This window comes from Carcharhinus amblyrhynchos, chromosome 17, assembly GCF_965287045.1.
Source record: "Carcharhinus amblyrhynchos chromosome 17, sCarAmb.v2.hapA, whole genome shotgun sequence".
Lineage (NCBI taxonomy): Eukaryota > Metazoa > Chordata > Chondrichthyes > Carcharhiniformes > Carcharhinidae > Carcharhinus > Carcharhinus amblyrhynchos.
In genome coordinates, this window is record NC_137340.1 from 20,935,482 (window position 1) to 20,962,085 (window position 26,604).

Genomic DNA, 26,604 nt, shown 5'->3' on the forward strand with positions numbered 1-26,604 from the left:
GAGGTGGCAGAACACCCACCATGGCAACATTCACACCCTACTTGCAAATAGCACTCTTGTTTGACAGACTAACCATAGAATTTACATGTGAAATAGATTTTTCTCCTTCTAAGGTATCTTTAAATTGATTATTCATCAAAGCTTTCTAAGATCTAAGTGCAAGAAACTATTACAAAGGAGCAGTCACTTCACTCCTGTGAAGTGCTTGAAAGTCCATCTTGGGTTAGCAATTTAAAGTGATACATGAGCAAGTGATGCATGTTTCATAGAATAGAAACTATACTTCTTTCACTTACTTATATTTTAGTAATGCTGTGTGCCGTGAGCACGCAAAGCATAAGCATATTAAGATTGTAATAGGAACATTCACTTTAAAGTGAACCCTCCACAGATCCGTAAAAGTAACAGGACAAGTTTAAAGTTTATTTATTAGTGCCACAAGTAGGCTTACATTAACATTGCAATGAAGTTAATGTGAAAATCCCCTCGTTGCCACACTCCAACACCTGTTCGGGCACGTTGAGGGAGAATTTAGCATAGCTAATGCACCTAACCAGTATGTCTTTCAGACTATGGGAGGAAACCTGGAAGAAACCCACACAGACATGGGGAAAACGTGCAAACTTCTCACAGACAGTGAACCAAACCGGGAATCAAATCCAGGTCCTTGACACTGTGAGACAGCATTGCTAAACACTATACCACTGTACTGCCTGCTAAGGTGGTTAAGAAGACCTTTTCCCTTACTAACAGAGTCATAGGAGGTTTTGCTGGGACTATATAAAACATTTAGTTAGGCCACAACCTGAGTACTGTGGTGTTCTGGTCATCTAATTACAGAAAGGATATATTAGAGAGGATAAAGAGGAGATTTACGAGGGTATTGCCAGGACTGGAAATGGAATGTATGAGCAATGATTGGATAGCTTGGTGTTGTACTCCTTAGAACAGGGGAGGGTGAGAGGAGACTTTTTTGAGATGTACAGAATTCTGAAGAGCCTGGTTATAGTGGATGGAAATGCAAGGGCCTATTTACTTTAACAGGTCGGTGATAAGGAGACATAGACTTAAAGTGATTGGTAGAAGGGAGATGAAAATGCTTTTTGCCCAGAGGGTTGCATGAGTCTGGAATTCACTGCTTGAAAGAATGGTAGAAGCAGAAACTCTCATCTCATTTAAAAGGTGTCTTCATATTCACCTGAAGTGTGGTAACCTGTAGGAGGACAGACTAAATGCTGGAAAATGGGATTAGACTGGGTGACTTTTTGTTTTCAGCCGGCGCAGCCAGAATGGACCAAGAGGCCTCTTCTTGTGCCATAAAAGTTTTATGGTTCTATGCTGAATGATTATGCACACATGATGTTAAATTGACTGCTGATATTTGTGTTACCAGCTAACGTTTAGCCTACTGTTAATGTGTTATGTTTGAAATTTTCTTAATTCCAGCTTTCAAACTGGGGAAGTGACAGATATTTGGATATTGAACGTATTCAGAAAATGTGATGTGTCCAGATTCCTATTTTTCAACTGTGCTTGCTGCTGCTAGTACAGGTATAGGGTGGCACAGTGGTTAGCACTGCTGCCTCACAGCACCAATGATCCAGGTTCGAATCCTGGCTTGGGTCACTATCTGTGCGGAGTCTGCACGTTTGCCCCATGTCTGCTTGGGTTTCCTCCGAGTGCTCCAGTTTCCTCCCACAGTCTGAAAGCTGTGCTGGTTAGGGTGCATTGGCCATGCTACATTCTTCCTGAGCAGGTGCCAGATTGTGGTGACTAGGGGATTTTCACAGTAACTTCACTGCAGTGTTAATGTAAGCCTACCTGTGACACTAATAAATAAACTTTAAACTTTGCATAATTTATAACTTCCTCATTGCTCACAGATTTGACCCTCATTTGGAAGGGGTTATCATCATGGGGATGGATTTTCAATCTGGGGTCTTGAATCTGATGCCAAGATAATTTCCACATCTTGACTCCCATGCTACATCCGTGTTGCAGGGACATGAGCTTCATATTCAGTTGCCCTATCTGTGCCAGTGGTAAACTCAGTGTCTTCGGGATCTACCTGCTGAGCACACTGTCCGAAGGTAGACAGTAGCCCTGATGTGATGTGCCTGCCGTTGCCTTGAGAACAGAGGAGGTAGGACCTAACAAGCCAAGAAGCCTCATGGTGCAGAGAAGCCACCAGACATCCAACTGAAATATGCTTTGCCCTATCCGTGTAAGATTTAACAGGTCTGAGTGCAAACCTATAAATTATTTTTTCCCCCCGTTGATGGGCAGAATTGCCTCTTTCTACACTATAAACCTCTTGGTTTGTGGGGCTGATGATAGCTTGTGAGGCAAGCCAAGCTGCAACCGAGGTTTGTCACGCACTCCACGCTAGTCTGTCACCATGGCAGAAAACGTTCCAAGTACCTTACAAGAGAAAGGTATAATGAAGATTGTCTAGGGAAAGCTGATCAAAATGGAAAAGAAATTACATTTTCAAATTCACCAAAGTTCTAATTCCAGCCAGAGGAAGAGGCACATTTCACAGTAAACACCCTAAACTAAGCTTTTCGAAGAGTAGCAGCCCTAATTGATTGTCAGTTTTAGATAAATGCGTATATATAGCACAGTGGTGGAAAGAAAAGAGGTGGCGAATAAGACTAGGCAGCGACAGATGGGAGATGAGGGAACAGAAGGTTGCAGCATGAGATGGGATGTGGTCCAGGGGTCAATGAGGGAATGGTGGGAAGTAGGGGGCGATGTGACAGTCTGGTCTGACTAAATAAACCAGTTTAAGCTGTCCAGAAGAGAGTTTATCCTGCTTTGTGCTAGTGTGGCAAATGAATTTATTTTAGCAAATGGATGCTATCTATTACTGATGCATAACTCCCAGTGAAACTGCCAGTTCAATTTTGTTTATGAAACATGAAGCAAACGAGTGATTGAAATGTTATGCGTCTATTTTCTTCAGCACTTATCATCCTGGCTTGTTGTTTACCCGGAATTCAAAGTGATGCAGACTCACTTTGGGCTCATAAGAATACTTGTTTCACTTTGCCTGCTGACTGCTATTTTAGCTAGAAGTGTTTGGAAATCAGACTGAAAAGCAGTGTTTCTCGCTCTTTCGCTCTCTTGTATTGGAAATTCTGCTGGCTAGCTAGAAGCAAGGCTTCTGCCTTCCTGAAGTAAAAGTTCTGCTGTTGGCGATCTGCTAGTTAGTGCCTCGAGTCTTTCTCTCTCTCTCTCTTTCTCCCTAGTGTTTTAGGAAGCTGGTATGACTTCAAGCTTGTCTGTGTGTGTATCAGGAGAGCTACAGCTTCCAAAATAACTAAGTTCTAGCATCATGTGAGCATTCGTATTTTCTGTCCTAAACCTGTCGCAAGGGTTTTGTTTAAGGAGGGTTGTTTGGTTGGTATTGAGCTGATAAGATTTATACAACATTATAATTGTTTCCTTTTTTGTAATTAGTAAAAGTTATTACTAATTTTTTTCTATACGTGCTAACTGTATTCTTAAATAAACTTTGTGTGATAAAAGCTCCCTAGTGGGTCAGTTGAATCATACCTGAAGTGAAACATATCATTCTCATCATAGCCAAATTCAAATTGCAAAACTTATGGTCCAGACGGACTTCATAAAACACTTTGGAGTTTCTGATCTGAATTATGACAGCACTTCAAAGCCTTTCCTGCCCCAGCCCTTAACCATTCAGTGCTCCGACATTTCACATCCTCTGTTCACCAACTTATTGACAGTATGAAATATAACCTCACCCGTGCAGAGTAGAGGAGGTCACCTACCTTTTGGCACTGGTCCCAGTCCTTCAGATGGAGCTCATGGCAGCTCACCTCCCTCAGGCCACCATGTTCATTTGAGATGGCTTTTTGCAGCCATCAACTAGAAACACAATTGGGGAAATTCTCTCATTCTGCCCGCCTCAGGAATTGTAGCGGGAGGGCGGGGGCGGACCATGCAAAGATTCGTTAACCTCAGGCGGGATTTTCTGGTTTTGGGACGAGCGCGGCCAGAATGTCCCACCCAATCTCTGTGAATTTCCAAGCAGCCTGGAGGAGGTTGTGCAGTTGAGCATCAGAATGATGTGCATGTGGATTGTGAAATCTCTGAGCTCCGCTGAATCTGTTGATGACACGAATGGGACTTGTCCAAGGATAGTGATTTATTCTGCTCGCCAAGATTTTCTGTTGCAATATTCGTCCATCTGAGAATGTTAACTAGCTGATTTGCAATCCTCCCTCAGAAAGACCGCATGCAGGATTTCAACTTTAAGACAGAGCTTTCCTCCATTTAAAGATGGCACCTTCTTCCTCATGGGGATCAGGTGACACGGGTGTCCCAAAAGTGGGTTGCTGCATTTGATCAGACAACATACTCCTGAGCTTGAGGGCATGTGATTGGGTTCAGGCGGGCTGCATGCTTCCTGTGCCAGACTTCTTCTTGGCCCATCAGCCGATTCAGCAACAGTGGAACAATCTCCAGTCCCTTGTGTGTGATTTACTCAATTATTGGAAGTGAAAAGAAATCTAAGAATATCCACTGAAATGCCTGGAGTAGTTTGAAAGGTCGAAACTACCCATTCATCCTGTTGGAACCAACATTGTATTACATTTAGTTGCCTCAAAAATGGCCATTTAAATTGCGCTTATTTGCTATTGTACTACAACAGTATTATTACATCTCTAAAATCCCTTAGGCTGTTTCAGTTCATGGAAAAAACCTCATTGATGGTTCATATTTCCTGTGGTTATCATCTAATTACTTTATTGAATACATGATGCCAGCAAACACAATGCAGATGTTCAGGAAATGTGAAATGAGGTGGTGGAAGAAAGTGATACCATCAATCTGTTACAGTAAAAACCGACTCTACTGAAAGCTGAGTGCTTCATTGGCACCAGCTCAATTTGAAGATGCGAAGGTATAGAAGCAGGAGTAGTCCGTTCGGCCCTTCGAGCCTGCTCTGTCATGCATTTTGATCATCAAATTATGGCTGATCATCATATTCAATATCTTGATCCCTTGCTTCCATCCATATCCCCGATCCCTTTAGCCCCAAGAGCTATATCTAATTCCTTCTTGAAGTCTCATGATGTTTTGGGCTCAACTACTATCTGTGGTAGTTGGTTCCACAGATTCACCACTCTGTGTGAAGAAATTTCTCCTCACCTGAGTTCTAAAAGGTTTGTCCTCAAACAATGACCCTAGTCCTGGACTCCTCCACTATCAGTAACACTCTTTGAATCTACCCTATCTCATCCTGTTAGAATTGTATGAGTTTCTATAAGATCCCGTCTCACTCTTCTAAACCCCAATAAATATAATCCCAGTTGATTTAGTTCCTCCTCATTTGATAGAACCGCCATCCCAGGAATGAGCCTGGTAACTCTTTGCTGCATTCCCTCTATAGCAAGGACATCCTTCCTCAGATAACGGCACAAAAGGTGCACACAATACTCCAGGTATACCAAAGCCCTATACAATTGCAGCAAAACATCCCTATTCCTATACTCAAATCCTCTCACTATGAAGGTCAACATATCATTTGCCTTCTTTGCTACCTGCTCTACCTGCACACCTACTTTCAACGACTGGTGCATGAGGACACCAATCCCGCTCTCTCGATTTACACCCATTTAAATAATAATCTGCCTTCCTATTATTGCTACCAAAGTAATTAACGTTTATTCATTTATTCATTTAACATTTATATTGCATGCATATGTCCACTCACTTGGCCAGTCCAAATCATGCTGAAGCATCTCTGCATCCTCCTCACAACTTACCCTCCCACCCAACTATGTATTATCTGCAAATTTGGGGTAATACATTTAGTTCCTTCTCCCAAATCATTAATATATAATGTGAACAGTGCATCTGGCAACTAATAAAATGATGCAGCATGTATGTATTTTATATTTATTAACTCTTCCAATGCCATTGACCACAATTCCTCATTCACGCTGGTGAATTTTAGTCTCCTGAGAGCTGATAGATTTGTATTTCAAGAAATCATATATCAGGAATGACAATAAATGTGGTTGTAAATGTTACTTTATGTTACAAATGTTTTCTCTCTTTTGCAGTGACTTTTGACCATTTTCAAATACTACGTGCAATTGGAAAAGGGAGCTTTGGAAAGGTATTTATGCTGCAAATTACATGTTAGTGTAATCATGTGCATGTGCATAATGTTAAGCAAAATATTCTCATTGTGAGACTGGTTGTGATGAATATCGAGCAGTTTTTGGAATTGATTACACAAGAAATTGGGGACAATGTGACTTGATGTTAAAGGCCACAGGCAGCCATTGAAGAGGAAGAAGAGGCTGTTATTGTTACACTAGGCTGCTGGTGCTTATGATTATTTTATCACATGAACTGAATGCTACATTATGTAGTATGGAACATGAAAGATTAATTCCCTAAATGTGAGGTAACAAAAATCTATATTCAGCAATGTTTCAATATCTAACGCATTGCACATTATAGTGACAGGGGAAGTTCATAGACAAGTGCACTCCAGTTAATGGGAAGATTCAATTTAATTCAATTTAGACCATGATTACTATATGAAAGGTCTGTTTTTTTCACAAGGTACTGCAGCATTTCCATTGTTGGGTTGATAGGTAGAAATATCCTCATCTGGTCCAGTAATGAGATCCTTTGCGAACTATTTAACTTCATGTAACTATGTATTTTTGTCTTTCATAATGAGGGATGATTTGGTTTTTGACAAATAGGTGAAAGAAGCATTGCTGCTGTAATGAATTGAAGATGGCTTGCATATCTCCCACTCTATAACCGAACGTATAGGCTTGAATAGGTTTTACCAGTTTTCTGTTGGAGATGGGTGGTGATTTCCATCTTTACGTACTTGAGGCCTTAGTATTGCCAGTAAAATTGATGTATACAAGTTGACTGATACTTGTTTAAAGAAAATGATTGGATAATGTGGACATTTTCTAGGGGCTCTATTCATGGAATGTTCCAGACGGTAGCTATGGACAAATCAGCCTTTTCTTTCCAAAAATTGACTATTTGTAAAAATTATAGAACTATATTGTCAGTGTTGACATTGCTTAATGTACGAAACAAATAGGTTCTTTTGTTATTCTACGTGGCATTGAGTGTCTTACTACACCATAGGCTGTAAGAGTGACATTTATACAGGACCTTCCCCAGTCTCAGAAGTTATCATAGTGCTTTATATCGAAGATGTACTTATACAATATAGGAAAGCAGTTATTTAAGCTCACAGAAAACATGTAGGGTATTCATTTTGCATCAAAAAATCCATTACATTTCTTTGAAGTTCAGCTAATTAGTTTTGCCTTGTAAGGTTTTATGTTGAATATCTGAAGTATTTACATTTATGGAAATGTGGTGCATATTATGTCAGTCATTTGAATTCTTCTAACTAAGGCTAGTTGTTAATCGTTTTATGTTGCATTAGGTATGCAAACATTTATGTTGCAAACATATTTTCATAAACACTTTAGGTTAACTAAGTCATGCCATTTCATATAGAGGTAAGATAAACAATGTGGAATGAAGTAAGCCCCTTCTTAAATATGTAATCTGTTCAGCTAAATGTGTACTGATGAGTATAATTTTAATAGACATTTTTAAGAGTTTACATTCACTGACGTATATTAATCCATTGTATGCTTTGCTGACAATATTTATGGGAGGAGATCATGTAAGCATTAGATTATTGTGCATGAGTCGCAAAAACCCAGCTTGCAGGTGCAGCAGGTGGTCAGGAAGGCGAATGGGATGCTGGCCTTCATAGCGAAGGGGATTGAATATAGAAGTAGGGAGGTCTTGCTGCAGCTGTATAGGGCATTGGTGAGGCCGCAGCTGGAGTACTGTGTGCATTTTTGGGCGCCGCACCTGCGCAAAGATATTTTGGCCTTGGAGGGAGTGCAGAGGAGGTTTACTAGGCTGATACCGGAGTTGAGGGGGTTGAGCTATGAGGAGAGGCTGAATAAACTGGGCTTGTACTCGTTAGAGTTTAGAAGAATGAGAGGAGATCTCATTGAGACGTATAAGATGATGAATGGGATGGATAGGATAGAGGTGGAAAGACTCTTCCCGCTCAAAAAAGACAATAGGACTAGGGGGCACAGCCTCAAGATAAAAGGGGGGCGGTTTAGAACGGAGTTGAGGAGGAACTTCTTCACTCAAAGGGTGGTGAATCTCTGGAATTCTCTGCCCATTGAAGTGGTGGAGGCTGCCTCGCTAAATATTTTTAAGACGCGGGTTGATGGGTTTTTGATAGGAGAGGGGATTAAGGGTTATGGGGAGAGGGTGGGAAAGTGGAACTGAGCAGCGACAGATCAGCCATGATCTTATTGAATGGCGGGGCAGGCTCGAAGGGCTGGATGGCCTACTCCTGCTCCTATTTCTTATGTTCTTATGTTCTTATTATTTTGGCATGTTTATGCCACAAGCAAAACAATACGAGATTTGGTGGTCTGATGGGAATCATCCTTACTAGTTGATACATTGTGTTGGGATTTGGACTCTATTTTGAAGTCCAGAGTAAGAGAATTCTTGTCAGGGAATAACCACATTGGCAAAAAAGACAATGACTAATTTAGAAAGCAAACTAACAAGGTTTATTGACAACAACTATTAATTGTTTTTATTTGTTCATGGGACATGGGCATCATTAGTTGACAGAGTAAGAAGTTTCACAACACGAGGTTAAAGTCCAACAGGTTTATTTGATAGTAAACGCCACTAGCTTTCGGAACGCTGTTCCTTCATCAGGTGAGTGGAGAGTTCTGATCGCAAACAGGGCATATAAAGGCACACACAGTTTACAGAATACTAATTAGAATGCGAGTCTTTGCAGCTAATCTGCTATTCAAATCTTAAAGGTTGGCCGTCCTTAGTTGCCCTTGAGAAGGTGGTGATGAGCTGCTGCCTTGAACCGCTACAGTCCATGTTCTGTGGGTTGACCCACAATGCCATTAGGGAGGGAATTCCAGGATTTTGATGCAGTGACTGTGAAGGAACAGCGATATGTTTCTAAGTCTGGATGGCGAGTGGCTTGGAGGGGAACTTAGAGATGGTGGTGTCCCCATGTATCTGCTGCCCTTGTCCTTATAGGTGGGAGTGGTCATGGGTTTGGAATTTGCTGTCGAAGGATCTTCAAATTGCCGCAATGCATCTTGTAGATTGTACACGCTGCTGGTATTGAGTGTCGGTGGTGGCGGGAGTGAATGTTTGTGGATGTGGTGCCAATCAAGCGGGCTGTTTTGTCTTATTGAGTGTTGTTGGAGCTGCATCCATCCAGGCTCGTGGGGAGTATTCCATCACACTCCTGACTTGTGCCTTGTAGATGGTGAATAGGCTTTGGGGATTCAGGAGATAAGTTACTTGCTGCAGCATTCCTAGACTCTGACCTGCTCTTGTAGCCACTGTGTTCATGTGGTGAACCCAGTTGTGCTTCTGCTCAATGGTAACCCTAAGGATGTTGAAAGTGGGGGATTCAGTGGTAGTAACACCATTGAATGTCAAAGGGCAGTGGTTAGAGTATCTCTTATTGGTGTTGGTCATTGCCTGGCCTTTGTATGGCGCAAATGTTACTTGCTACTTATCAGCCCAAGTCTGGATATTGTCCAGATCTTGTTGCATTTGAACATGGACTGCTTCAGTATCTGAGGAGTTTTGAATGGGACTGAATATTGTGTAATCATCGATGAACATCTCCACTTCTGACCTTATGACAGTGGGAAGGTCATTGATGAAGCAGCTGAAGATGATTAGGCCTAGGACTCTACCCTGAGGGACTCCTGAGATGACTGCCCCTCCACAACCACAACCATCTTCCTACGTACCAGGTATGACTCCGACCAGCGGAGTGTTTGCCCCCGATACCCATTGGTTCCAGTTTTGCTAGAGCTCCTTGATGCCACACACAGTCAAATGCAGCCTTGATGTCAAGGGCTGTCACTCTACTTTACCTCTGGAATTCAGCTTTTTTGACCATGTTTGAACCAAGGCTGTAATGACGTCAGGAGCTGAGTGACTGTGGCGAAAGCCAAACTGGGCGTCACTGAGCAGGTTATTGCTGAGTAACTGCTGCTTGATAACACTGTTGATGACCCCTTCCATCACTTTACTGATGATTGAGAGTAGACTGATTGGGCAGTAAGTGGCTGGGTTGGATTTGTCCTGCTTTTTGTGTACGGGATATATGTGGGCTATTTTCCACATTGTTGGGTGGACGCCAGTGTTGTCACTAAACTGGAAGAGCTTGGCTAGGAGAGTGGCAAGTTCTGGAACACAAGTCTTCAGTACCATTGCCGGAATGTTATCAGGGCCCATTGCCTTTACAGTATCCAGTGCCCTCAACCATTTCTTGATATCACGTGGAGTGAATCGAAGTGGCTGGAGACTGGCATCTGAGATGCTGGGGACCACTGGAGGAGGTCGAAAAAGTTCACCCACCCGGCACTTCCGGCTGAAGATTGCTGCGAACGCTTCAGCCTTGTCCTTTGCACTGACGAGCTGGGGCTCCTCCATCATTGGGGATATTTGTGGAGCCTCCTCCTCCAGTGAGTAGTTTAATTGTCCACCACCATTCATGACCGGATGTGGAAGGACTGCAGAGCTTAGATCTGATCTGTTGGTTGTGGGATCACTCAGCTCTGTCTATGACTTGCTGTTTTTTTTTCATTTGGCACGTAAGTAGTCCTGTTTAGTAGCTTCACTGGGTTGACACTTCACTTTTCGGTACGCTTGGTGCTGCTCCTGGCGTGCCCTCCTGTACTCTCCATTGAACCAGGATTGATCCCCTGGTTTGATGGTAATAGTTGAATGGGGGATATGTTGGGCCATGAGGTTCCGCTGCTGTTGATGGCCCACAGCGCCTCATGGATTCCCAGTCTTGAGTTGCTAGATTGGTTCGAAGTCTGTCCCTTTGTCTGCATTGAGACTTTGTAGCAATTGATACAGTTGAGTGTTCGACCATTTCAGAGGGCAGTGGAGAGTCAACCACATCGCTGTGGCTCTGGAGACAGATGTAGGTCACATGTGAAATATGCAGCCGCAGTAGTTAAGTTTGATTGGGAAATTAGAGTTGAAGTCTGCAAAGGGGTTTTGCATGTTTAAAGTTTAATGTCACAAGTAGGCTTACGTTAACACCACAGTGAAGTTACTGTGAAGGTCCCCTAGTTGCCACACTCTGGCACTTATTCAGGTACACTGAGGGAGAATTTAGCACTGCCAATGCACCTAACCTGCACGTCTTTCAGACTTGTGGGAGGAAACCAGAGAAAACCCACGCAAACATGGGGAGAACGTGCAAACGCCATACAATCACCCAGGCTGAGAATCAAATCCAACCAGGTAATGTCGCCAGATTTCCTTCCTTAAAGGACGTTAGTGAACCAGATGGGTTTTTCCAACAATCCACAATGATCGTCGGTAATTCTTAATTCCAGATCTTTTTTAAATTGAATTCAAATTCCATCATCTGCCATGGTGGGATTTGAACTCAGTCTCTAGACCATTATCTAGTTTTCTGGATTAATAGTCGAGCGATTATACCACTAGACCATCGCCTCCTCATCTATTTAATAGAATATTTAACATTTTGCTCGTTGAGGCATTGACTTTCCCATGGATCCAGGGACTTATAGGCAGGGACTGTCTGATCTTATGTAACCCACTCCCACTGCCAGCAGGAACAGCGAATTTGGTGCTCAGCCAAATCTTCACTCACCACAGCAGGACTGGAGAATCCCAGCCATGGACAAGGTTGGCAAATTCCGGCCATTGCCTTATTTTCTCTTTGGGTTACTTGAAATGGGCTCTTGACCCTCAACGTTTTTTGAGACTTTAACTCATTCAACCCAACTGTGGAATGGTGACACAGTGGTCACGTTGCTGCCTCACAGCGCCAGAGACTCAAATTCGATTCTTTGCACTCTCTCTCCGTGTCTGTGTTGGTTTCCTCTGGGTGCTCTGGTTTCCTCCCACAAATCTGAAAGATGTGCTGGCTTGGGGCTTTGGCCATGCTAAATTCTCCCTCGGTGTACCCAAACAGGCACTGGAGTGTGGCGACTAGGGGTCTTCACAGTAACTTAATTGTGGTGTTAATGTAAGCCTACTTGTGATATTAAACTTTAAACATACAAAACTCCTTTGCAGACTTCAACTCTAATTTCTCAGTCAACCTTAACTGCTATGGCTGCGTATTTCACAACTACCTGAAAAGTGCTTTACTCGCTATGTCGCTCGCTATTCACTTTGCAGCTGCTGCTGAGTGCTCTCACTCCTTCTCTCAAACTGTTAGCAGCTTCAAGACTGTTCACTTTTTTCCTTAAGATCTAATTCTGGATTCTAATACTAAAATGGATTTTTTAATGGAAAACCCAGGCCTTGTGGATTCAAAGCTGAAATTACGCCAGCCTATGACTATTTAGTCACTTTTGGATTCTTAGGTAATCGCCAGCTTATGAGAATTGCCCATCGACTGGCAATGTTCCTGATGAGCGCTAACTTCTTCGCAAACACCCTATTACTAGCTCCTAACTTTTTCTCCCAAAAAAAGCCCCTTTAGCAAGTATCCTGAGGCAGGTACTATCCTCTGGCACGTGCACTGACTCCTGGTGATGCTCCTCTATTTTGACACCCCTTTTGCAGGCAGCTTTTGAAACATTCAGCCTAGGCTGTGAATCGGGGGCCAATGAGATGTGTGTGCAATGCTTCCCTACAACAAATGGACCTTAATCTGCAAATGGGCCCTTTACTTACAGTTCTAGCCCTCTGGAATCCAAATGTGCAAACGTGTGCCTCACCTATAACTACTTATTCTTTGTTGAATCTACATTGCAGTATTTTGGCACTCAAAGAGAAACCAACTTAAAAACATCCTACCAACATTCTAATGATACATACAGATTAAGTCCGTTCATTACTAGGCTTATGTATTATACAATTTAGTAACTTAAGCATTATTAATTTCACAAATAGATCAATGAGATGAAATTTAGCAATTGTTTTGAATCACCGTTGTTATCTTTCCACTGTTATGTACAATCCTCTTGGCAGATAGCTTAAGAAATGAGCTAAGGTGAATTGTTAATTTTTATTTGAGTGAAGATTGTTAAGTTTATTTATTAGTGTCACAAGTAGGTTTATATCAACACTGCAATTAAGTTATTGTGAAAATCCTCTCGCTGCCACACTCCGGCACCTGTTTGGCTACACTGAGGGAGAATTTAGCATGGCCAGTGCACCTAACCAGCACGTCTTTTGGACTATAGGAGGAAACTAGAGCGCCTGGAGGAAACCCATGCAGACACAGGGAGAACGTGCAGTCTCTGCACAGTCAGTTTCACAAGCCGATAATTGAACCTGGGTCTCTGGTGCTGTGAAGCAGCAATGCTTGCCACCATGCCACTGTGCTAGAATTCAGGTATTCTGATAAAGCCCATGTGTCCCAACTCTTGATGAGAGAGACGGTGATTTTCAAAATCCCTCAAAGAAGAACAGAGCGTTGTCCTGACCTAAATATGCTTTGCTCTGCTTGTTCCTTCAGCAATGAACAAATAACTGTCAAGTACAAGTATTTCTAAAGTTCAATGCAAAAAATAAATAATTTGTATCAATACATTGGTACAAGAGAACCTCAAAGGGACAAGTGGTCTGTACTGGTGGAATTTCAGAACAGTGACTTTTACATAACACCACTAGTTCTGAGCAAAAACCCTGTCATAGACAGCAATGTGGTGAAGAAGGGAAGTGTTTCTATATTAACTTTAACTTAAGCAAGGGCAGCATGGTGGCACAATAGTTAGCACTGCTGCTTCACAATACCATGGACCCTGGTTCAATTCCCAGCTTGGGTCACTGTCTGTTCAGAGCCTGCATGTTCTCTCTGCATCTACGTGGGTTTCCTCCGGGTGCTCCGGTTTTCTGCCACAGTCTGAAAGATGTACTGGTTAGGTGCATTGGCCGTGCTAAATTTTCCCTCAGTGTACCCGAATAGGCGCTGGAGTGTAGCGACTTGGGAATTTTCACAGTAACTTCATTGCTGTGGTAATGTAAGCCCACTTGTGAAGTTGGTAAATAAACGTTTAAACAAGTCTGCAGCTTTATTAGACAGAGTGCAGTAGGATTGTTTTTTCTGGGTAAACTTTCTAAATTGCAATCACTTTAAACAGAAGCACTGGAATGCAGGGGGAAGGGATAATATGCCTCAGGAATTAAGTTTTTTTTCATGCAGCAAGGGTGGTGAAAGCAGATTTAATAGTCACTTTTGAAGGTAAAGGCAAAATACTGCGGATGCTGGAACCTGAAATGATAACCGAACATGCTGGAAAATCTCAGTGGGCTGACAGCATCTGTGGAGAGAGAATAGAGCCAACATTTTGAATCTGGATGACCCTTCATCAGAGCTGAAGACAAAGAAAATCGGACAGGATTTTTATTCTGAGGGTGGGAATGGTAGATTGGGGGGCGGGTGGCCGCTGGGGCTGAAATCCAGAAAGTAATTAGCTACGTACTTGAAACTGAATAATTTGGGGAAAGAATGGTGAAGTGGAGGAATTGAATAACCCTTTTAAAGGTGTGGAACAGGCATTTTTTATTTGGTTCATAGTTTATTTATTCATTCACAGATTGAGAGTATCACTGGCAAGGGAACATTTATCACCCATCCCTAATCGAAAAGGTTGTGGTGCAAAACCTTTTTGAACTGCATTAGTCTGTTTGAAGTGGCTTGGATACAATTGAGTAGCTTGTTAGGGCTTTGAAGAGGGCAGCTAAGGATCGTTTACATGACTCTGGGTCTGGACTCACAGGCCAGACTGAGTAAAGACAGCAGCTTTCCCACTTTAAAGGACATGAGTGAATCAGTTGGCTTTTATGACAATTTCTTCGATTCATGGTACCAGCATTTTATTCCACATTTATTTACTTTGTTTATTAAACTTATTTATAGAAATCCCAATAGTTTGGGGGGATTTGAGCTCATCTCTTGGTTGTTAATCCACATATCTGAATTATTAATCAAATGACGCAATCATTTGGTATGTTATACCCAACACTAAAGTGACCACTTCACTGTCCAATCTGTGGTCCACAAGCTGGATATGATGCATATACAATTTTGTATTCATGTTGTGGCCTACACTGATGAATATTTTTGCTCCTTCAACATTTTGAGTGTTGTCCAGTCCTCCTCTATTCACATCCATTGCATCAAAATTTAACTGCACTTGCCATATCCGCATCTTTGCTACAAGGACAGGGCAAAGGATGGATACTGTATGCTTATCCACCCTGACAAGGTTCCACCCAGGAGTGAGATGGAATAATTTCCATCTTTCTGGAATGGGTGTAGCTACAACAACACTCAAAGCATGATAGTACCCAGGACAGAACAATCCACTTATTGGGATATTTTCCACTGGTGTACTCAGGTTACACAGTATGTATTATCTGCTGGGTGCATTATAGCAAAGTTGGTTCAGCATCTCCCACCCAGAAGGAGATGAACAGTATTCTGAAGTGCTACTTTGAACAGCATTTTTCTCTTAGTCTTATGGATGACCTGTTAACCTGTAAGGACAACTGTCATTCCCAGACATTATTCAATGACGAGACAGAGTACAGGAAAGAGATAGAGAACCTGGTGAACTGGTGTGATGACAATAATTTCTCCCTCGATGTGAGTAAAATGAAGGAGATAGTCATCGACTTCAGGAAGCATAGTGGAGGACACACCTCTATTTACATCAATGGTGATGAAGAGGAAATGGTCGAGAGCTTCAGGTTTCTTGATGTCCAGATCACCACCAACCTGTCCTGGTCCCGCCACGCTAATGTTATAGTTAAGAAAGCCCACTTACACCTCTACTTTTTCAGAAGGCTAAGGAAATTTGGCATGTCTGCTACGACGCTCACTGATTTTTACAGATGCACCATAGAAAGCATCCTTTCAGGATGTATCACAAGTTGGTACGGCTCCTGCTCTGACCAACACTGCAAGAAACTACAAAGAGTGGTAAATGTAACCCAGTCCATCACGCAAACCAGCCTCCCATCCATTGACTCCATCTACATTTCTCGCTGCCTTGGAAAATCATATTCAAGGACCTCGCACACCCTGGACATACTCTCTTCCACCTTCTTCCGTTAAGAAAAAGATAAAGTTTGAAATAATGTAACAACTGACTCAAGAACAGCTTCTTCCCTGCTGCCATCAGACTTTTGAATGAACCTACCTTACATTAGGATGATCTTTTTCTACACCCTAGCAATGACTGTAACACTACATTCAGCACCCGCTTCTTTTCTTTTCCCCTATGCACTCTATGAATGGTATGTTTTGTCTATATAGCACAAAAGATATGCTTTTCACCGCATACCAACACATTTAACAATAATAAATCAACTGAAACCAAGATCAGACTGGACATTCTCCAATGGTTACACTGGGGACACCAGGACATCACCAAATGCAGGGCTAGGCACACAACTCAGTTTGGTGGCCAAGGATCTCCAAAGCTATTGAAGATATGATTACCAGTTGTACAGCTTGTGCCATCCATAGACAAGACCACAAAAAAAAACCACTGATGTGATCTGCTTCCCAGCCCAACCATGGGAATGCCTCAGTGAGAATCCTTTTGTCTTCAAGGATAACATTTTTCTTATCATTATGGATCATTACTCTCAGTGGATCAAGTCAAGGGGTTCTACGGGCCTGTCACAGGAGCGGTTATTGCACGCTAAAAGAAATTTTTGCCCCACCTCGTATCCCTAATTTAGTTATGTCTGACAACAACCCTCAGTTTTCAGATGGCTGCTTCAAACACTTAACTGAGACATACGGCTTTATCTACATCACCAGCTCACCAAGTATCCACAGGCCGACATAGAGTCTGAAAGAGGAGTCCACACAATCAAATAGTTGTTAAAGAAAAATGTTGACCTAGCCTTACTGAGTTACTGGACAGCACCACTGCAGAATAGTCTGACTCCATCAAAACTTTTTAATGGGTAGGAGGACGTGATAAGAAGTCTCACAACACCAGGTTAAAGTCCAACAGGTTTATTTGGTAGCACAAGCCACTAGCTTTCGGAGCACTGCCCCTTCATCAGGTGAATGGGAGTTTTGTTCACAAACAGGGCATATAAAGGCACAAACTCAATTTTTTCTCCTGAGAAAGTAGAGGTGTTGGTGGGCTTTCTTAACTGTAGCATCAAAGTGGAGGGACCAGGACAGGTTGTTGGAGGACATGCACAGAGCTCCAAGATTTCCCACGTATCCTTCAATCATGTCTGAAGATGACAAGAGATAGAAAATGTGTGAGAGAAAGGGGACCTGTATTGTGCGAACCAGACTGTGACGTATAACTGTTGCTACAAAACACAAGATGCATTTACACTCCCACCCAGGGGGATCTATCGGAATCAGATCAGAACTGTCCTGGCCAGGTTTGAGTCAGTGCATTTATCCACATTCCTACCTTGTGCACACTGAGCATGGGGTCTCTAGCAGAACAGATCCGCACCAGCAGACGGCCTTTACAAGTCTGCACTGACTATCCAGATGACAGCAAAGGCAACCTGACGAACCTAACAGTTGGTTAATCAGCCCCTCCACAGGAAGACTGTGATCTTAGCCCTCTTCCAGAGGAAACAAGAACATGATCTGGCAGGCTCGTCAAACCATCATAGCATCTTTACCTATCACTCAGGGATGGTGGCAGTGATTTTGGAGGGGAATGGTGGACGGGAGAGGGGAGGATGTAGAATGTGTCAATATTTAATGAATAGAACAAAAGACTTGGGGGAGATGTTGTATAAAGGTCCAATAGGTATTAGATGAATAGCTAACATACATCATCAGTGATATCAGGCCATATGTCATTGGAACTGAGAGAGAGATGCTCATGCTTACAAACACTATATATAGTTAATAAATGTCTGGAGATCTCTAGGAGCCCTGATTCCAGTAGCTTATGTAAAAGATACCATGCGACCATTCTTGATACTTCAAAAATGTTCTACCTAGTACGCAATATTCTCAGAGCAGTGGATTAATAGAAACACATCAGTGAGGTCAACTAAAAAATGACCTGTTCAGGGCAATTATTTTTAAAAAAGTCAATCAATTCTAATCCCATTTTTAAATAGATAATTAATTTCACTTCAGTATTGTCATGTGGCAGCACCTTCTGTTAAGGTCCATCATATTAGGTATGGGCAGTGACTGACAAATTCTAAATAGCAATGTACATTTTTTTCACTTGATTCAAATATTGTTCTCATTGAGATGGAAATGGGTTTAGGTTTATGGACATTATTGCAAAGTTACTCAATTGCTTCACCAGATATAATTAGTAATTTACATATTCACTGAGTGAATGCATACATAAAATCTTTCTGTAATACAATGAAAGATATGTAAATAATAGTCAAAATGAAAAATGTCTATATTTCATGTGATGGAGAATGATGTGGACATGTATCCAAGTCTTATCATCACTGTAGAGATGATGAAATACACTGTTCTACGTTTTAATGTTGCATTGATTGCAAAACATATGCATCTATCATAGATAATTAAGCTAGTGATGGCTCAGTAGATAATGAACATGTAGATTTCTTTCAGTTATATTAGAAAGCACCTACATTGTTTTATAACACATCATACTTGTTCTATCAAACTGTAAAAATGTATTAAATATCGCCTTAAGAGCATAAAATAATTGTCACCACAACTAATTTTGAAAATAAAGGGAAATGTCAAACTTGCAGCAAGACAAATTATCTGCATTAAAATGGTCCCAGAATTATTTCCAGTTACACAGTATAGATGTGATTTTTCACAAAGGTCATTTGAAGAACTAAAAGTAGGTTTGCATGTAAATTCTGTCTCAGAAGAGTTTTGGTGGGCATGCTAGTTCAGGTGCTAATAATGTGTTTCCCAGAATTGCCGAATCATACAATCCCTACAGTGCAGAAGGTGGCCATTTGGCGCATCGAGACTGCACTGAGCACATCCCCGTAACCCCACATATTTACTCTGCTAAGTGGCAATTTAGCATAGCCAATCAATGCGACCTGCACATCATTGGACTGAGGGAGGAAACCCATGCAGACACGGGGACAATTACAAATTCCACACAGACAGCGGCCCAAGCCGGGAATCAACTCTAACCCTGTGACAAAGCAGTGCTAACCACTGTGCCACTGTGCTGTCCAAATGAAACTGTACATGAACATTTTATTGGAATTTTATTGAGGCGTCCAGGGTCTCACCTGCTGGTAGGACAGTCAGTGATAGATCTGCGCTGCCTCTTTTTTGGCTTGTGATCAGTGAGACTTCCCAATCAGCCCATGGCGACGCCCCCGTGGGTCTTCCTCTGGATCAAGACCCAGGTGTACAGGTCCTGCCGAGTGAGAGCTGTTGCCAGTCAAAAACTCCAGGATCCCCAGAATCCCATGATCGCAGAGCAACTCAGGCCATAGTTAAATAATGTCTTTTTTTTTGTAGGGGTATGTTCAAAAGCAAAGGAAGCAGGGTGACTCTGAGCCAATTCCACCCCTCCCCCCCATGCCTATTTCCTCGATCAGGCACTGATTGCCTTTGATCAAGGGACTCTCTGACATGGTAAACAGATACAGTTTCACCTGTCATGCATATTGCATGGTGGCACACCCACTCGCAGCTGAAGTTATCCCACTAGTAATCAGTTGGCCACATAAAGGCCTCTTGGGGACTTCAGTTGGTGATGGGGCAGGAAGATCAACCAATGGATCTTCCCACTCAGAACTCAACTCTGGTGGGGGAAGGAGAGGTAGCAGAGTTCAGGTAGGCCACCAACTCTCCTTAGTACATGCCCCACCCCCCACCCCACAAACTTCCAAGCTCACCACCAGAGCAACGGATCATGCCCATTATCACTCACTCCCAGATATAAATTTGATTTCTCATAGTCAAAGAATCATTACGTAACATTCTCACTAATGATACAATTTGGACCAAACCCAATGAACAAGAAAGTGAAATGCACCGAACAGCCTTGGTGCACTTAACACCACATTTATAAGGCCAATTATTATTTAAATTTTCCACAAAAGGAAAGGCTACTCTATGCTGAACAGTATTTTGCTGTGAAAAATGCAGGAATGTGGAAGGAGAGAAGAATTCTTGGGAGAATCGTCAACTTTTCAGATACGATTACAAAAAAGTATATTTTTCGTTACATGTTGCTGGTGGGCGCTAACATGGAATATGAGAGTGGTGATCAGGAAATTGAGCGGAACCCTCAATGCTGCCTTGTTTTGTACTTACTGTGCAGAGTGTCATTGAGATGATAGTCATTGAAACTCGATTGAATCCCTCTTGTGGGGAGAACACGGTGTCCAAGTTCATCTGGAAAGAAATGGAGTGGACATTGAGGGCCAGGGGAGTTGCAGACAGGAATCAAGAGACTGTTGTAAAGCTGGAATCAACCCATAACCATTTGCAAGAAGCACACTTTCAATAATTGATTTCTGACAGCTGGGTTTTTCGGTATTTGTATTCTTTTTGAATCTTTTGGTCTTGGAATTCTGGTCGGAACTTTTTTGTTTGCTTCAATTCGGAATTTTAAAATAGGAGATTCTTTTGGGTACCCCTCCCTCTTAATTTATTTCTCAGTGCCACAAGTAGGCTTATACTAACACTGCAATGAAGTTACTATGAAAACTCCCTAGTCGCTCTGGCGCCTGTTTGCACACACTGACGGAGAGTTTAGCATGGACAATGCACCTGAAAGAAGTCTAATAAGAATAACCCAAAGTGGGTTTCATTGTACCAGACGTGAATTGACCTCGATCGTGCATGTGTTTAGGAATGCATGAGACAAAATAGCCTTTGCATGCCCCATTTCTCCACGGAGACCCATGATGGAGCATGTAGCCAGCTGCAATCTGACCTGCAGCTGTCTCCCAGTGTAGTACAGAGTGGCAGCCAACAGACCTGCAATTTTTTCCGTGGGCGCAATTCTAAGTACCTGGAGGGATACGGGCTACAGCGCTTAATTTGCAGTGTACTGGTGCATCAAGCAGGCTACTCGCATGTTACACACCAGACAGCGTGACATGGAAACCCAGTAATGAATTTTGCACAAAGAGAATGATTGATCACACCCATGGAGAGAATCCCATAACCTTGCTATAAGGGGCACTGCTCCATCCCTGTGCTTGGAGCCAGTGACCAGCAGCACAGATTATCTGGGTCTATTCCACAGGTATCAATCGTAATCCATTCATTTTAAGGGAGAATGCAAACTGCAGGATTAACTGCTAGTAGGCTCAAGCGTCGATGTTGGAAATCTGAAGCACGCAGACTGACACTAAAATGAGCTTCCAAATCCCATATTTTCTCCTAGACTTCCCTAACATCGCCCATCTCTGCTCCAAAGTCAACCCATCTGTTTCTGAAACCTGATCATGTTTCAGTTTGTTTCTGATCATGCTCCCAGGAAGCACTTTGCAGGTTTTACTATATGAAGAATGAATAATAACCGCTCTCCGTTAACAGCAGTCCAGCCCAGTCCTCAACGTCAGCTTGTTAATTAAAGCTGAAAAACATAGCTATTTTTGTTGAAGTGTGTAGTTTGCTTACTTTTCCAATCATACCTGTGACAGTAGTTTCAGTTAGACGTGCTGGTAGTAATAACAAGTGCAATGATGCAATATTGGCACATATGTGATGTCCAACAGATCTGATCCTAGCAGCGCCACTAGGAAAAGTGGCCATTGCTGGCACTACAGCCAGTCCCCAAAGGTGGTCATCAATGGAGCTGGGCGGGAAGATGTGTGGGGGCACAGAGGGTGCATAAGGGGTGGGGAGCAGTTTCAGTGGGGCTAGATGAAGGGAGTGGGGGCCGGGTGGGCTGACCATGTGGTGAAGGAAATGCAGAGGGCTTTCTGATAGGCCCAGAAAGCCAGTGAAGCAGATATACTCTGCCCTTGCCTACCACCAGTCCGAGCAACAAGGCTGCTGAGCTTCCTATTTGGCACTGTTCGCTGTCTGACACTGGGAACATTGTGGCAGGAAGAGCTTATGTAGGCACTAATTGGCCACACAAGGGCCTCAGTTAACTCCCGCGTGGGTAGCTCAACCAACACTTGTCTCGCCACATGTAGTGGCTTGTGGTTAACAACTGGAATTGGAATTAATAATGTGCTCAATTTTCTGCCCACCGCCTGCCTGTGAACTCCCACTGCAAAGTGTCAAATTCTGCTGATCATCTCCTTCCTTTATCCCAAGAGCGTTGAATTTCTGATCATGCCTATTGGTCAGATAGTTCTTCACTGCCAGGACTTGTCATCTTCCTTGCCCTCATTTATCCAGCAGATCCTCCAGCCAAGGATGGCAAGGTGGCACAGTGGTTAGCATTGCTGCCTCACAGCACTAGGGACCTGGGTTCAATTCTGACCTTGGGTCACTGACCGTGTGGAGTTTGCACATTCTCCCCATGTCTCTGTGGGTTTCCTCCAGCGCTCCAGTTTCCTCCCACAGTCCAAAGATTTGCAGGTTAGGTTAATTGGCCGTGCTAAATTTCCCCTAGTGTCAAGGGAGTAGCAGGGTAAATGAGTGGGTTTTCAGGAATAGGGCCTGGGTAGGATTGTGGTTGGTGCAGACTCAATGGGCCGAATGGCCTTATTCTGCACTGTAGGGATTCTATGGTTCTATGATCTTCAAGCGTAGTATTTGTAAATATGGGGAAAAAATTCAAGAATTTGCAGCCTGCGCCTCTTCACTTGCCTTGAAGGTGCAGTTACAGCCCTTAAACAGTGTCTGCAACCCTCGAAATCTCTATCACTTGTGCCAGTGTTTCCTCAGATGAGTCAGTGAGCAAGTAGGAGTCCATATATTTGGATGACTTATGTAAATCATGAATGTGCTAACCCTGAGAAATAGCATTAAAACATAAAACTGTAAAGCTCTGCAGGGAGTTAAACATTGTGATTGAAATGGTCAGATCTTGTTGGCTTGTTCTGCAACATCAATTGCATTGAGCCATTGCATGAGCTGGAATCTCTCCCCTTAATTAACAAATAGGGTTCATGACCATTTAAATTTGACACTGCCTGGTTGGAAAAGATGAGCGTAACTGCCTGACATTCTCTTACTTAACTATATTGCATCCTTGTAGTTGCTAATTAAGAATTTAGAATGCCCCTTGTTTCAAATGTTGTACCCTTCACATAGATGGTATAGTTATAATGGCATTTGTTTTCCTGGGAAGCAACAAAGTGACATTTTGGTAAAGCTTAATAAGTCTTCACTTATACACGCTGCTTTGACGAGCTGAAAACCTAGGCATGGATATTTGATTGCATTGTTCAGCTGCAAAGTTCCAGCAATAACACAGCTGATGCCCTACTTATAAAAGTAATGCTTGGCTAGATGCCATTACCCAAAGTTTCCCCTTTCTGCTGAGTGAAAGAATTGTAGCCAGGACCGGACTTTAATTATTAAACATTTTGCGGACCTCAGCTGCTGGCAGCTGAACAGAACATGGACTAAACAGGACACTAATTAATTTCCACTTGAACAATACTGATGCAATTTAATCAAGGAGATATTGAATACATAATAAGAAAACATAGGCCTGTATAGCTGAAATTCCTTGCACCATTTCCATTTAAGTTTACTTATTAGTGTCACAAATAGGCTTACATTAACACTGCAATGAAGTTACTGTAAAAATCCCCTAGTCACCACACGCTGGCGCCTCTTTGGGTACACTGAGGCAGAATTTAGCATGCCTAATGCACCTAAGTAGCACGTCATTCATTCTGTGGGAGGATACCAGAGCACCTGAAGGAAACACATGCAGACATGGGGAGAACGTGTGGGCATGGGAGGCATGTGGACATGCTCACAGACAGTGACCCAAGCTGGGAATGGAACCTGGGTCCCTGGCACATTGAGGCAGCAGTGCTAACCACTGAGCCACTGTGCCACCCTTCTCTGCTTCCTATGCTTTTGTGAAATCAGAACATATTCTTGAAGAGTTATTTAAGATGTCATGATTGTTATGAATGCCAGATCATGCCTTATCTTTATTCCTGAAAATCGACACGATCAAATTGTTTTTTTTTGCATTGATTCAGGTTGGTGAAATGTGAACAGCATTGCACAACATTGACCACAATGCTTAACTTTCCAGAGAGCTCAATAGTTTTATATTTTGATGCATTTTTCTCAGGGTTAGCAAATTAGCAGTAGATTTTTTATGTACAATTAATCTCCCCACAAAATCAAAGCAGGTTGTTCAAAATCTATTTAAGGGATCATTGGATGAATGCATTACCATGCATATGTTAAGATACCATTGCTCTAGTGCTTTCTCATAAGTAGTACTTTTGTTCTTTTTAGCTGAACCTACTGAAGATATTTTAGCTTATTCTTTTTACTCTGGCTAGTGCTGTGTTGCAACTTATCTCTTTTCAATAACTAACACGCATCCTTAGATTCTTAATGTAGCTGTTGTATCATCCAAAATGTCATTGGAAAACTTGATGGATTCCAATTGTGTTGCATTTTATTAAATAGCAAGTATTATTGGCAGCAATTGCACAGCTATTTCCTTTTAATATTCTGCTCGGTTATCTTACATGGGTGTGCTAAAACATGCAGCCGGAATGGGTCAAGGACAAAACTTCTAGAATAAAATAAAAATGTTGAAAGTTTGCAAGCTGACCCAATTTCACAAGCTGCCTCAGGGGTGGATGTGATGGCCTGGCTATCATGTCTGCTTCTCCTGTTGTTCCGAAAGGACGTGATTATTAGGTAGGTCAGATGTGTGCTAAATAAAAATTACACCAGCAAAAAAAAGTTTTCTTTGAAGTTGCAGTGCAGAGTGTCCGCATTATAAAGAGAAATGTCTGCACATCTCCCTAGCTGTATCTGCGCAGGCAATCTGAATTTCCTATCAGCCTCACTGTGTCCCTCTTCTGCTCAGTAATACCTGGCCGCCAACCCCTGCCAACGCTCCTTAGCATTTTCTGCCTTGTATCCCCATATCACAGAGTCTGCTCAGTGCTAAACTGGTTTTAAAGAAGGGTGCTTCCAACACAGCATGCATTGGACTTTGTTGTTAGGGAATCTCGTAACTTTTTAATGGCCTTTCTTCCCTGTCTCCTTCGTGTCATCTCGTTACTGGTTACTCCCTGTCTCCTCTTCATCTTTAGCATATTGGCATGGTATGCATGGCAAGGACAGGATTCAGTAAAGGCAGCATGGTTTTGCACAAAGTCCGGCCTTGAGTTGCCCCTTTCTCATAAGCTCGTACCATTGCTGATTGTTCCCCTTCACCCTCTCTGTCCCATCATGCTTTCTGCCCCTTCAATTTCCTACTAATTGCCTTACCCTGGCTCCTTAAGTGTGTCCATTCACTCCTCCACCTTTCCCACCTCAGTGTGAAAGGCCTTACGTTCCACCAAACCCAAAAATGTACGGGTAAGGTTGATTGGTCAGCAAAGTTGTCCCTTAGTGTCAAGGGGATTAGCAGGGTAAATGCATGGTGTTATGGGGATAGGGTCTGGGTGGGATTGTTGCGGTGCAGGCTTGATGGGCTGAATGGCCTCCTTCACTCTCAGGATTCTACGAACTTCTTTAGCACTCTGTTGCTGGCCTTTTTTCCTGCACTAAATTCTGTTTGCCCACCAGGATCCCTATTGTGCAACATGCACAATTTAAAATCTTTCCATTTGTCTTTAAATCTCTTCCTGGCCTCAGCAGGTAATCTTTTCACCTTATCACAGTTCTGAATATTCCTTCCCTTGTAATCGGGGCTTTTGGGTATTCCCTCTTACAATTATCCCTGTAAATTAACACAACATGCGTAATCTTGGCTTATGTTTATTTGAATATAAAAGATTGAGAGGAGATCTGATCAAGATTAAAAGGATTCGTTAGGGTAGATACTATAATGCTATTTTGTCAAGTGGGAATCAAAAACATGGACGGTAATAAAATTAGAGCTTGGGCCATCCAGCAGCAAAATCTAGAAGCACTTTTTCCACACGAAAGACAGCAGAAATTTGGAATAATTGTTGTAAAAGACTTTGTATTTCAGAAAACTTAGTGATTTTTTTTTAGGTAAGGTTTAAGGGCTTTGGAGAAAATGATGAGTAAATAGAAATGTTGAGAGGTCACATGATACCCCTCCAATAGGTTTATTTGAAATCACAAGCTTTCAGAGTGCTGCTCCTTCGCCTGGTGGAGTCAACATCATAAATAGAGGAGAGTCGCAGATCAGCCAAGATTCTATTGAATGGTCAAGCAAACTTAAGAGGGCTGAATGGCCTGCTCCTATTATTATGTTCACTCCATCGATTTCACCATTGGAGGCAGAGTTTTAGTCCCCAGATAATGTACTCTACAATGGTCTCACTGAATGTCTCCATCTCCCTATCATTCTTTTAAAAATCTTCTTAAAATTGATCTTTTAGACCAGATTTCTGCTCAAAATTCATGAAGTACTGTTGAGGAGGATGCAGGCAGAAACAAGCTTGCGTTTGATGTGTTTCATTACCCCTTTACTATATATAGCC

General features: G+C 42.4%; 1 protein-coding gene across 3 annotated transcripts in view; it reads left to right on the plus strand.

Moving 5' to 3' along the window:
- Positions 1-26,604, plus strand: part of stk32c (serine/threonine kinase 32C) — a 320,164-nt gene that overhangs the window by 124,622 nt on the left and 168,938 nt on the right. For all 3 annotated transcript variants that reach the window (XM_080205598.1, XM_080205599.1, XM_080205600.1), the window contains exon 2: positions 6,096-6,151. In XM_080205598.1, coding sequence (XP_080061724.1) covers positions 6,096-6,151 — 56 coding nt within the window. The remainder of the gene's footprint in view (positions 1-6,095; positions 6,152-26,604) is intronic.